Source organism: Ostrea edulis, chromosome 6 (genome assembly GCF_947568905.1).
Source record: "Ostrea edulis chromosome 6, xbOstEdul1.1, whole genome shotgun sequence".
NCBI classification, from domain to species: Eukaryota; Metazoa; Mollusca; class Bivalvia; order Ostreida; family Ostreidae; genus Ostrea; species Ostrea edulis.
Genome location: NC_079169.1, coordinates 14,668,308 through 14,681,351, shown reverse-complemented (window position 1 = coordinate 14,681,351; position 13,044 = coordinate 14,668,308). Strand labels below are relative to the sequence as shown.

Below are 13,044 nucleotides of genomic sequence, written 5' to 3'. Positions count from 1 at the left end.
TTCAAATGACAGTCACGTGGCCAGTTCAAACTTTCAGATCATCGGTGGTCTTATCTGTGTAAAGCTGTGTATTATGTTATAACAGTACCGTACCATAAGTTTAATAGAAATAAAAATATCAAATACCTCTTAGTAATTCGTTGTTTTACGCTCTTTCAGCCTTAAAACTAGACAGTTGCGTATGAGTTAATACATCATGTTGGGATTCCCCTGACGCGCGTGGGTCTATTCATAGACGTCTATTATGGTATGATTTATATATGTACCCACTATATTTACTTTCTAAATAATATTCGCACTGTTTTCTTTTACATGCAGATGTTTTCAAGCATGTAATTTTAAACAGGAAAGTTAATAACTTTATAAAGTAATTAATCTGCTTTAACGTAATTATGTACAAAAATAATACATGAACATCGGGTCATACAGCTTTAATTAAGTATTCAATCTAATAAAAGAATATTGGAAAGAGATATCTCTTTCTCTTTGAGAAATATATCTCCTATACTTTGAGAGATATCTCTCTGGGAATTCTTAGAAAGATATATCTTTAAGTGAAGGAGATATCTTTCAAAGTGAAAGAGAAATCTCTATGAAAGAGATATCTCTTAAAGTATAAAAGATATCTCTTTAAGTGGAAGAGATATCTATCAAGGTGAAAGTGATCTCTAAGTGTAAGAGATATCTCTTTTTTTTTTAGAGAGATATATCTTAAAATAAAAATGAGACTTTGGACGGGAGGATGACGCGTGACCTACCTTTCAGTGCTACCATACCCCAGTAAGGCTTCATCAAATTAAAATCGCACGTTTTCTTTTTAAAGGAGCGTTGATACTGATATCAAATGCACATTTATTTAACGACGAGTGTGTAAACAAAGATGCTTGCATCGGACAAAATGTATCAGATTTATTGTGAAATCTCCGTGAAGGGAGACAGAGCCGTCGAATTCTCAATGGGAGACTATGCGAGTGATGTGAAGTAACGAGTAAGGAGGAGTAAAGAGATAGGGACACACCTTAGCGAATATGTTCATAACTTTGCTTCACGATTTTAAGGAGGATATATGCTACAACAGAGATATTTTGAAATTTATACTTTATCAGTATCTGTATCGATACTTACTTTATTTAGTAAAAAAAAAAATTGCAGTAAAGCAATCCGGCTGAAAAAAAATTAAAACCCCTGTTTCAGCTAGGCAGTAATATTAGAGTACCTACTTAAAAAAAATAACAACGAGAAAAGAAGGGGGGGGGGGGGGGGGGGATTCAAGTCGGGCTCAGGAATCAGCTAAGTCGAGTAGCTCGCGCTCGCGGCGCGGCTGGGATGCAAGAATGGAAGTCGAGACGGATCATGTTGACGACGAAAGTTTGTTGTGGAGATTTTTGTATCTCGGTATTGATAAAAGTGTGTACAGACCAAGTCAATGCGAAATAACAACTGAGGCATCTATAATCGACAGGTATACACATGCATTTAATGACATCTATGGATTTTTTTGGGGGGTCTACTTTCGATTTGTTTTCCCAAGATTATTTCATAGTATTGGATTATTCTCTTTATAGAAGTGGATTTATCAGGTCCTGAAAAATCTCTATATTAAGCTATATAGCTTTATAAAAGCTATTTGAACTAGCATAATCATGCATAACCTATATACTAAGTACATAGGTCCCTGATATAAGTACTAGTAACTATTTAGTCTGTGTGCCGACCATCTATAAAATATATCTTTATATATAACCATGATAACTATAGTAAATCGTGGCTATCTAGCTAAACTCACCACTTGGTCTGTGTATACAGCAAGGCAAGTTCCTCGATGTAGAAGACAGCGAGTCGATAGCTTGAGTCGATTTATCCCAAGGGCAGCGGCGTATTAGGAACTGGTCCGTGGAACATGTCTGCTCTGGTAGGGAAAATCACAATCAACTGTGGTAATAACACTTCACTCTGTATTGTTAAGTACGCGGACCAAATACAGGGCTCACACTGGACCAAAATTTTGTGTCGCAACCTAACGCGCGTGCATCGACTCATACACGTTTACTGTAGATCTATATTTCATGTATATTATTCAAGAGGCATATACAACATATCATATCTCTGATTATTCTTACACAATGTATACAACATAGCTTTGTTTAGCTTTTATCACAAATCACTATAATTATTAGGATATTGTGAAAATCGATTGTATTTCAGCAGATTGCTTTTTAGTCAGTCTGATGACATTGCAGCACAATCATGGTTTTATTTCTAAATATTGTTTTTGGCTAAGTTGACTCAATTCTATTTCATACGAGAAAAAAAGAGGAGTATTTCATAGCATATAAACTGGCTATATTAAATAAAGACAAGAAATGAGTTTCTAAATGTTTATTAATCATTTTAGTGGTGTAAATGACATATATTACTCATTAAATTTGCAGTCTAGAAAAAGTCACTGATGACAAAGTTACTGAAAATTAATTACTGTAATATATAATACATGATCATAGTTTCACATCACATTTTCACTGAAGAATCTTGTTTTCATCTTGAAATCCAGAATGACAAAGTGGTCCTTTGGTGAATCTCATCATGTAGAGGAGAAGGGACTTTATGAAGTCTGAAACAAATTTTAAATGGCTTAAGATGATGTGAAGTCAAAAGATGACAGGATAACAATTTCAGAAGAACCTACTGTTTTGCGTTTCCTCATGGCCATTTTCTAAATAGATCAAACTAAAGACCTAAAGAATAATGCAATTTCCCAACATTCCTCTATTTATACATTGTACTAACGTCGAATGGATTAGAAAATATAGCTGAACATTCTAGTTTACCTTTCTAGATGAAATCGCTTTCGTACTGTGATGAACCGACAAATTAAATTTTATATATTTTTATTAACATGGAAGTATCTTCCATTGACTAGCTTATGTGCACAATCACACGCTTTTTATTCCATCTAGTACAAAACAGGTAGCTCCCCAGTAATGACTCGGGTATCTCTATATTTACGATATGTACTGTAGGCAACTGGCACGCGCAAAGTTCATTTCATTCACACCTACCTGCACATAGAGATCAACCCTTTGTTTTGTGTAAACTGCTAAATAAACAAGACGTCCCTAAGTCTTATTGTTCCCATGCGACAGGGTATCCACTTTCTGCACAGGTAAAATAGCACAGCGGGGTTAAGGTGTCCCGGGTAAAATAACAAGCAATAACAGCATATTCATATAAAAGTAAAATTCTTTCAAGCGTCGCATATTTTTGGTAAAAATCGTTTGTCAATACATTAACAAACATCGTATCACGTGGGGAAATCCTCTGCTTACCTATTACGTCGTCATACAAGTGACGTAGAGCTATTTTTATCCGCTAGACTTTTAGTTGTTTATCACCTCGTTCCAGGTGAAAGATGGACTCAAACCATTTGCAGCTTGGGCTTGATATGTCGACATTAATATAGTAAATTTAAAGAGTGATACGGATCGATACAATATCCTCTCAAATATAGCAATTTCCATAATCTCAACTCAAATGTTGGGCATTTTCCACATTCACATCCAAATCGTATCTAAACGAGGCAAAATATTGTACCTTCCGTATCAAAATCCTAAATCTGCAACTAGTTACCTTTCTGAATATGCCTAGGTCGAAATAAAATATCGTCATCTTTCACCTGTAACGAGTCGATATGTACATGCGTTGGCTTTCTTTATTCTAAATGACTATACACATCGGGGGCGATATCAAGGTCACAAAGTGATGTAGAGATTACTTTACAGTCTTTCGTTCACATATTATATATAAATATATGAGACTTATATATTATTGAAGAAATTTAGGGGGGGGGGGATCATCTGACAAACAGATTAAAACACATACAGCTTGAACACTAGATAACGGCAATAAATAGCGAGAAAATATTATGACATTTTCCCCGCGATACAACTATAGACCTGTACGTCGTGACGTACTTTTATATTGTGACATCATATAGTATGAAGTGCACCGAGGTACATTTTATGATGATTATTTTAACTTTACTCGGGACACCTTAACCCTGCTGCGAGCCCTGAGGCTGTTTGGATGCCAACAGCTGAAATTCAAAATGGCACACGAATACTAAAATACGAAATGTCCGTGTCGCATTTCCGGAATTTCTGTTGCATTTTTTTCTGAAAAATCGCAAAATGCGACAAATGCGATGGGCAGCGCGAGCCCTGAAATAACATATTGATTATGCTTCTTGATTTATCTATAATAAAAAAAAATTGTCTTCCTGTTAACATAATATTCACAAGATATATCACGCCGCCATCTTGGTTTTCTTTTTTACCAGCTGCATCGCTTGAAAATTTCGGAGAAAAGTTCAATAAAATATGATAATTAGACCCCTACCGTTTACAAGAAACTCTGTCAAGGTCTTACCTCTTGCATCGTCATGGTGAACTGGAAATAAAGTCCATTTATTGACCATAATCAACCGTCAAATATCGTCTACTAAATTAGGTTAGTTAAAAGTATAAGCATGTTCAAAAATTATTATGCGACTTTTTGGCTATGTCATTGCTCTTCAGAAAATCTAAACTAGCTTAATCCAGCTATTTCAAATAACTTTTAAAAAGTCATACAGTAAAGCTATATAGCTAAATATAGAGATTGTACTGGACCTGTGTATAAGCAATGCCTGTCCACTTCTAAAAGAAAACAAGTGTTGGGTGTATTTTTTTTTTTTTTTTGCTTTTATTAAAATGGTCATTTCATAATTCATGCATACATCATAAAAATCACAATGCATATCATACGTCAGAAAATTTCATTTCATAATCCATACATCATAATAATCGTAATGCATTTTGCATATCATGTATCAGAGAAATCATACATACATAATGATAATCATTGCATTTCATACATAAACAAAAATCATTATGCATCAGAAAAAATCACAAAAATTCATTTCATAATGCATACATACATCACAATAATCGTAATTCATTTCATACATCAGAAAAATCATGAAATTTCATTTCATAATGCATATCAAAAAGTCATTTCATGATGCATATCAAAAAGTCATTTCCATATATACATGTACCGTATTAATTATACATATCAATATCTATATATTTATACAAACATCATAACAAGGGATAAATATCTATATATATATTACAAAGAGTCTCCTATCATATGATAAATGTCATTCTTAATTTCACCAATGTTTTTAAGGACAGCATTTTGTGTAAAAAGCTCATTGACATATTTTAATACTTTTATCGGAGATTTCTTTCTGACATTGATTCATTTTTCATCCTGCATTTCATCTTATATTTGTACATAATAAACATGATAAAGGCTATTATTATACCTCGGTATGAGAATTCTAGGCAACGCGTAATCTGATTGGTTTAGACGGTCACATGCCAGGGATGACAAAACTTCATATCTCCCTCTCAAACATCATATCTCCCTATCATATTTACCCCTTGGGCAGCCTCGTGCATTTTCCATAAATTTGACGTCAAGGTAGATGAAGTGTATTGTGACGTCACAATAATTCCGAGTCATTCTACTTTCATAGTTCGCAAGGCAGCAAATATGCTGGTCTCTGATACACAGTTGAATCGCATGGTTTTGGTTGATACAAAAACAAGCAAGTAAATCAGCATTCAAGGAGAATGGAAATACAAAAACTGGTTATCATATCACTGTATTTCGCTGTTTGTACCTTCTACCGTAATACTTTGATGGCGTGGTGTTACCGTTAGGACGATCTCAGTTACATACAATGTATAGATGAACGGACTCCAATTTCAAATGCACTTTTGAGTCTTGCTTTGTTTCGGTATAATAAACAATTTATTACATGAATGTTCAGGAGATATGAAGATTTATTCACCCAAGAAAAATCATATTCCTCCCAGGCGTTGCCCTTGGGGAATATGATTTTTCTTGGGTGAATAAAGATCTTCATATCTCCCTCACTATCATGCAATAAATGTATTATATTAGATTATTAAAAAGCAAGACATTTGTTTCATGATAGAATAGTGTTCAACTGTTGTGTGTATTTGATATTAGAGGCAATGCCTGTTTACTTCTAAAAGAGAACAAGTGTTGTGTGTATTTGATGTGAATTTATGAATACAAGTTTTTGCTCTATGTCAACTAACCAATAGAAAGGATATAGATACACATATTTAATTACTTGGGTTGAAAATTGTGCTGAGACTGACCTGCATTGTTAATTCAATGGACAGCACAGTTTGTCCTGCATATTTTTTTTTAGCTCACCTGACCTGAAAGCTGAAGTGAGCTTTTCTGATCACTCGTTGTCCGTCGTCTGTCTGTAAACTTTTAAGATTCTCCAGAACCACTAGGCCAATTTCAACCAAATTTGGCAAAAAGCGTCCTTGGGTGAAGGGCTTTCATTTCAAGTTTGTTCAAATGAAGGGCCATGCCCACTTCAAAGATCACAAAAATGCAAAAATAGGGTGGGGTCATTTAAAAATCTTCTTCTCAAGAACCACTGGACCAGAAGAGCTGAAATTTACATGAAAGCTTCCTGACATAGTGCAGATTCAAATTTGTTAAAATCATGGCCCCTGGGGGATAGGATGGGGCCACAATAGGGGATCAAAGATTTACATACAAATATATAGGGAAAATCTTTAAAAATCTTCTCAAGAACCATGGAGCCAGAAAAGTTTACATATACAGGAAAGCTTTCTGACATAGTGCAGATTCAAGTTTGTAAAAATCATGGCCCCAGGGGGTAGGTCAGGGCCACAATAGGGATCAAAGTTTTACATGTGAATATATATATATAGAGAAAATCTTTAAATATGGGCCAAGGTGATTGATGTGGCCCATGGGCCTCTTGTTCTTACAAATCTTTGTACTTAACTTTGTTTGAAATTATTCAGATTGATACAAAGAGGAAGAGGTGAAGCTGTTGTAAAGTGGATTAAAGACAGTAAAGATAAATGCTGCAAGTTCTATCCGCTGGCCTACACACTGGCCATTTGTGCAAAATGCAACATGTCAAACGTAAGACAGCAAGCACTGGAGGCCATAAGATATGTTTGCAACACACCATCACAGCTCTGCATGTTTTTATCATACTGTGCAGAAATAGATGAAGTGGAATGTGGATGTTACCTAAGAAATGGAAGCCAGAGACGATACAAAAGAGTCGGAGGGATTGCAAGACAAATTAGATTACGAAGTTGGCCAAGACAATTTCGGAGAGGGATTGCTCAGTGGTATGTGTCTAATCCACGATATCAGGAAGATATTATGCTTTTAGCCAAGCATGTCACCAAATATCAATGTCGAAACAAATTTACCCACAAAAGAATCATCAAGGCATGTCATCCAAAAGCTAGAAATGAAGAAATGAATTATATTTTTTGTTATATTGTTAAAGGGCTTTCAAAAGCAAATCAAATATTTCAAAATGTGCTAACAAACGGGCAGATTAATGATAGAATAAAGGAATATTTCACGGACTTTGAAAGTTTAAAAAATGTCCCCGATTCTGACGTTGACTCTGTGGTGAATGCAATCAACAAGTGGGATCTTTCATGGGAACACATTCCAGCAAAATGGTTGAAACATAGTAGGGTTTGGAAAACTCTGTTGATGAGAGAAATGCCATTAATGGCTTTAATTAGAAATCTGGGAAAAGCGGGATCCATGGAACTTCTTATGCCAGGGAGTGATGAAGAAAATAGGGTTTGTGAAAGACTTACTAACATTGATATTGTTAATGGTAGCAAACTGCATCCCATAGATATCATTTCAGCATTAACTGGCTACAGAAGAGGGGAAGGATGTAACGAAAGGACCTGGCCCATTAATGAGAGGATTGTGAAGGCCCTCTACAAGGCATACTTGAATAAATTATCAGTACGTCCCTCAACAGATAAAAGATTGTTGCTTGCAATTAATATCAAAATGAAATTTGATAAAAATGTTGTTGGAAAACGGTGGCTCACCTGCAAGCAAGCTGCTGCCGCCTTAGCTATGATGCTTACAGAAAATGAAAGAGCTGCTGAAACTGTGACATTTGGCCATTTGGTGCGAAGATTTGATTTTCCAAGACATGATCAGGGTATTGAAGATGTTGAAACTGCATTAGAAAGAATTGCTTCTATACGAGAGGAAGGAAATGAACCTTTGTCATTTAGTGCACCATTCATCTATGCCACAGGAAGAGAAGAGCCATTTGATGCTATCATCTTGATAACAGACAGAGTTCCTGGATCAAAAGTCCAAGAAATCCAGTCAGCTTTTTCTAATTATAAACAGCATCATCCTACAGCCAAATGCATAACAGTACACTTCAAACACAGTGAGACCACTGCAAACCCAACAGACAGTAGTATGCTGGATGTGATGGGGGTGGATGCTTACGCTGTTGAGATTATGCAAGATTTTATTTTAGGGTACCATGAGGACATGAGAAACATCCTACAAGATATTGTAGATTTAAGAATTTGAAGGTGAATAGTTTTGAATCCCGCAATTGATTTTTATGCCGTCAAGAACTATATTTTGAGACGATTAGTTTTGAATACTATGAGTTTTGTAGAATTTAAAAATATGAGATAAATTCAATTTTATTAGCTTTTGCTGGATGACCTATAGTTATTTATACATTTTGATAAACAATTGTTTTATGCACCTTTTTCTTCTAGAGCTCTCATGAAAAATTGTCATTTGTTTCTTCCATTGGGTTCATTGTTAATCAATTAGGCAATATTTTTATACGCCGGTCATCAGACGGGACACATTACGTCCGTCACTATGGATACAGGTATTGCCCTGAAATGTTGTCACAACCTTCCTCTCAGAGAAATACAGATTCAGTTTGTATTTCAGCCGAGTTGGTGCATCGTGACCTACTTGGGGCTAAAAGTAGGTGAAATCGTTTCCTAGACTTTTTCTCGTTAGGGATACAGACATTGCACTGAAATTTTGTCATCACTGTCTGGTGGGCATATGATGTACCATTTGCAGTACTCTTGTTAGATTAAGGTACACTTCCTGGTGAAGCCCTTTTATCATCGGGTTATTTATTTTAGAGCTTAGTTCTTTTCAGCACAATTTATGCAATCAAAATTTGTGACCGAGAGGTTGAAAAAAAGTTACATATCTGGTGTGTTAATGCATAATTTTGATAATGAATACAAAAAGCTCTGCCATAAAACTTCCTTTTTATCAATTTAGTATTCAAGGATGATTTATCATGGACAGTAATTTTATAGTTGAAAGTAAAATATAGAAAAATTCATCACCACATAATGAATGACATACTTTCAGATGCGCAGAAAAGTAGCCTAGTAGACCTGTACTACTCTAGATTTTATTTAGAAGAGGCACGTCACAGATATACGCATCAGAGTTTACGCATCGATAAATTTTTCAAAAAGAATGTTTGATTCTTTTAATTCCAATTTGTTCCCTGTATTATCAATTTCAAATCTTTGAATTGTTTTCCCGCACTATGTTATTTGTTTTCAGGCGCGTACATGTATACATGGTGTTTTTGGATTTATTGATATGTAAATTCTCATTTAACTTTATTTTTGTCCAATCAAAACAATTGTAATAAATAACATTGGAATTATAAGCAGATTATTTTCAAATTATTGGTTTTATTTTCAGAATATGACTGTTATCTAAGTACATGTACATGCTTTAATTACCATTCCAGTCAATTCGCAGCTCATTCTACAGAGTTCTGTATGCAATATGTTCTTTGAAGTGGGAGAAATCTTTTCAGAAAGTTTTTTTTTATTATTGTACATTTTATTGCAGGAGAATTAAATTTTATAAATGGACAGTTCCATATGTACATGTGTCTATGTTGTACCTGATTTCAGTAACCCAGGAAATGTGTGCAGGTTAGCTGGTCATCTGATTTCTGTATTTAGCACAATGAATGATATAGGGGTTTAATATCATCTACATGAATTTATATATGTATTAACTTTTGAGACAGTAATGATTGTTTAAAAGCCATGAAAACACCCAAGTATTAAATGTTTGGAATGACGAGTTTTTGTGCCATGTTTCAACAATGTTATCAGGTCTTCAGAGACAATCCAAATGTATTTAGGAGGAATGCTACACCAGAGAAATTTGATATGGATGAAAAGTGAATATGTACAACAATATTTTGAAATTGAAAACTTTCAAATTTTACTTTATTTAGTCAAAAAATGCAGTTTGAGTTGAAAGTAGTCTGGAAAAATTTAAAACCCCTGTTGGAATCAAACCTGCGACCTACAGTTCAGTAATCAACGTGATAACATACTGAACTACTCAGTTAGGTAGTTGATGTTTTACGGAATTGACAAATATGGCTGATATTTATATTTTCATTCATGTTTTAAAAGGAAGACAGTCATTATGACAATGTAGAGTTCCTCCTTAAATTTTCTACACTAAGTACAATATCTGATAGAAAATCATTAAAAAGGTTATGTACAATTACTGCTATAGATCTTTGAATTAGTCTGTCTTTTATAAATTGGGTATATACTTTGTTTCTTTCATTAGGCATGATATTTTTCTCTTCCAGTTTATATCTTTGATGTTTACAATATTTATTAATGATATGGCGTAGCTGTAACTGGCCTGTGTGTGGGTTGTGTGAGTGAGTAAACAGAGCCGTAAATTACCTGGAGGCGGAGGAGGCAGCTGCCTCCTCCAACTTTTGAGCCAAAAAAAATTTAAAGTTCATTAGAATTTATGTTGTTTCCAATAACTAAGAACATGATACCTCCCTTAAAAAGCATTCCAAATCTTTCTTTTAGAATGAGTTAGTCAAGTAACATCTTAGAAGGCCCTAGAATCAAGGATTTTGCACGAAACGTGTTCAGTGTGCACAAAATGTGCTCAGCGTCTGGCGGCCCCCAGACCCCCCCCCCCCCCCCCCGCCTAATTTCCTGCCTCCTCCAAATTGAAGGTTAATTTACGGCCCTGGTAAAACTGGTGTTGTACTTGACTATATGAATGAATTATTTACAGTTTGTGAACAGTGTTGTTCAGCATGCAGAACTGTGATGATATAACATGTTTACATGTTCTAGAATAACAGTATGTGTAAAGCATTGCATGATCCTAGAACAGAAAGTCCCTGACAGAAATTATGTCGCTGTACACAGACACATCCTATAGTTGTTTACCTATGTTGGTATATTTTGTAACAGAAAGATGGCTGTATATATGAGAGGAAATGCCTCCTCTGTTACATCAATGTGTTGATATTATAAACATTTCAAATCTCTTGGTTACAAATTCTGCAATACCTAGGTATTACTAATTTATATGTGTTGGTCAATTACAGTGTCGGAGTATTTTTTGTAGACCATATGTATATATGTATAGATAGTAATTATATTGACATGATTAAAAATGCATTATGTAATTTTATAGAAAATATTTACTGAATAAAAAAAAGAGTAACTTTAACCATTGATTTATATTGTTTATTGTCTAAAATTGTTTTTATGTTACAATGTAAGCAATGTTTCTAAGGGTCTAAAGGGGGGACGTATTTCAATGGATAAAAGACAAATTTGATGTGTAAAATACTTTAAATATACAGATTATGTGGTGGAAAGTATTTTACATAATTAAATATTTCCAATGTTTATGTAGGTATTCCTGTGGGAACTCTAAACTATCCGTACCTAAAACATCGGACGACAACATGCACCGTCACACACACTTTGAATAAGATCAGTTCCTTTGCGTTCTGCAGTGATGAAACTTGCATCAATAATGCTTATAAGACATGCCTCAGATGTTGCAATTAAACCATATATTGGGGCAAATACAATTTTTCAACTATATGCTGTCATAAAGTAGTAGTGCCCACTCAGAAGTGTTTGCCTTTAAAAATACTCTCTGCCGTACTTGGTGTAACTACAAAGAAGCCACAATAGTTACCATACAACATACCCTACACCAAATGCATATGTCAAGATGTATTGAGTATTCTGTTGAGCAAGTGCTCTGGGGATTATTCCAAACCATATTTCATAATTGTTAGAATATATTTACAACAATTGAGGTCCTGACCCCTAAACTATAGATATTCCTGCTGCACATATCAAGATGCATTGAGTATTCTGATGGGCAAGTGTCCCGGGATTGTTCCAATATCTTTAAAATGGTCTAGATTTCAACCCTTAAAGCAAATATATTCTAGCTGTACATGACACAATGCACTAAATGCCAGGATTTTGTTCGTCGTTTACACCCCATTTGCCCCTCAAAGTGAAAAAGAAAAGTTATTGCACATGTAAGGGACATCACGAATCTTCTCCCCATGATGATCGGGTTTTTTTTTTCAAATTGGAAAAACATCGTTTTCCAACTTCCAATTATGGCCCCTAGGGTGAAAATGAAAATTCTGAAACCTTATTGCACATCTATAGGACATCACCAATTAAATTCCAAAAGATGATTTGGCTACTGCGTAAAATGTAAGAGGAGTTTTGAACCAGATTTTCTTGGTCGAAAAAACGTCGTTTGTTAACCCTATTTCGCCCCCAGGATGAAAATGAAAATTCCGAAACTTTATTGCACATCTACAGGACAACACCAATCATCTTCCAAAAGATAATCTGGCTATTGCGTAAAACGCATGAAACATTTGACATTGTCGTGAGTCTTTACCGGACGAAGCCGAACATCTGGTTGCACGAGATTTTTGAAGAAAAACAAAGCATAGGTTTTTTTTTTAACCCCCAGGATGAAAATGAAAATTCATTTAGAAAATGCGGGTTTAATGATTAAATGTCTGAAGTATTTCATACTGACTGTTAGGCTGTTCTTGGCATACTGATTTTGACTACAGATTACTCCGTTTGCCTGATCAAGATAAAGGCTCATGGCGGGTGTGACCGGTCGACAGGGGATGCTTACTCCTCCTAGGCACCTGATCCTACCTTATCAGAAAACTTATTGCACATCTACAAGACAAAACCAATCATTTTCAAAAGATGATTTGCATGGCTACTGCGT

At 34.9% G+C, this 13,044-nt stretch overlaps 1 protein-coding gene and 1 long non-coding RNA gene across 2 annotated transcripts; one reads left to right on the top strand and one right to left on the bottom strand.

Moving 5' to 3' along the window:
* The first annotated feature begins 1,288 nt into the window (after positions 1 to 1,288).
* LOC125683826 (RNA-binding protein Ro60-like) lies at positions 1,289 to 11,484 on the top strand. Its single transcript, XM_048925306.2, has 2 exons — positions 1,289 to 1,462; positions 6,927 to 11,484. Exons 1-2 carry the CDS (start codon positions 1,335 to 1,337, stop codon positions 8,503 to 8,505), a joined length of 1,707 nt encoding a protein of 568 aa, XP_048781263.1. The 5' UTR covers positions 1,289 to 1,334; the 3' UTR covers positions 8,506 to 11,484.
* Positions 2,365 to 3,144, bottom strand: LOC125683846 (uncharacterized). The gene is made up of 2 exons (XR_007373149.2): positions 3,060 to 3,144; positions 2,365 to 2,611 (listed from the first exon to the last, which is right to left on the bottom strand). It is a non-coding gene; the product is annotated as an uncharacterized LOC125683846 (long non-coding RNA).
* Positions 11,485 to 13,044: the final 1,560 nt, after the last annotated feature.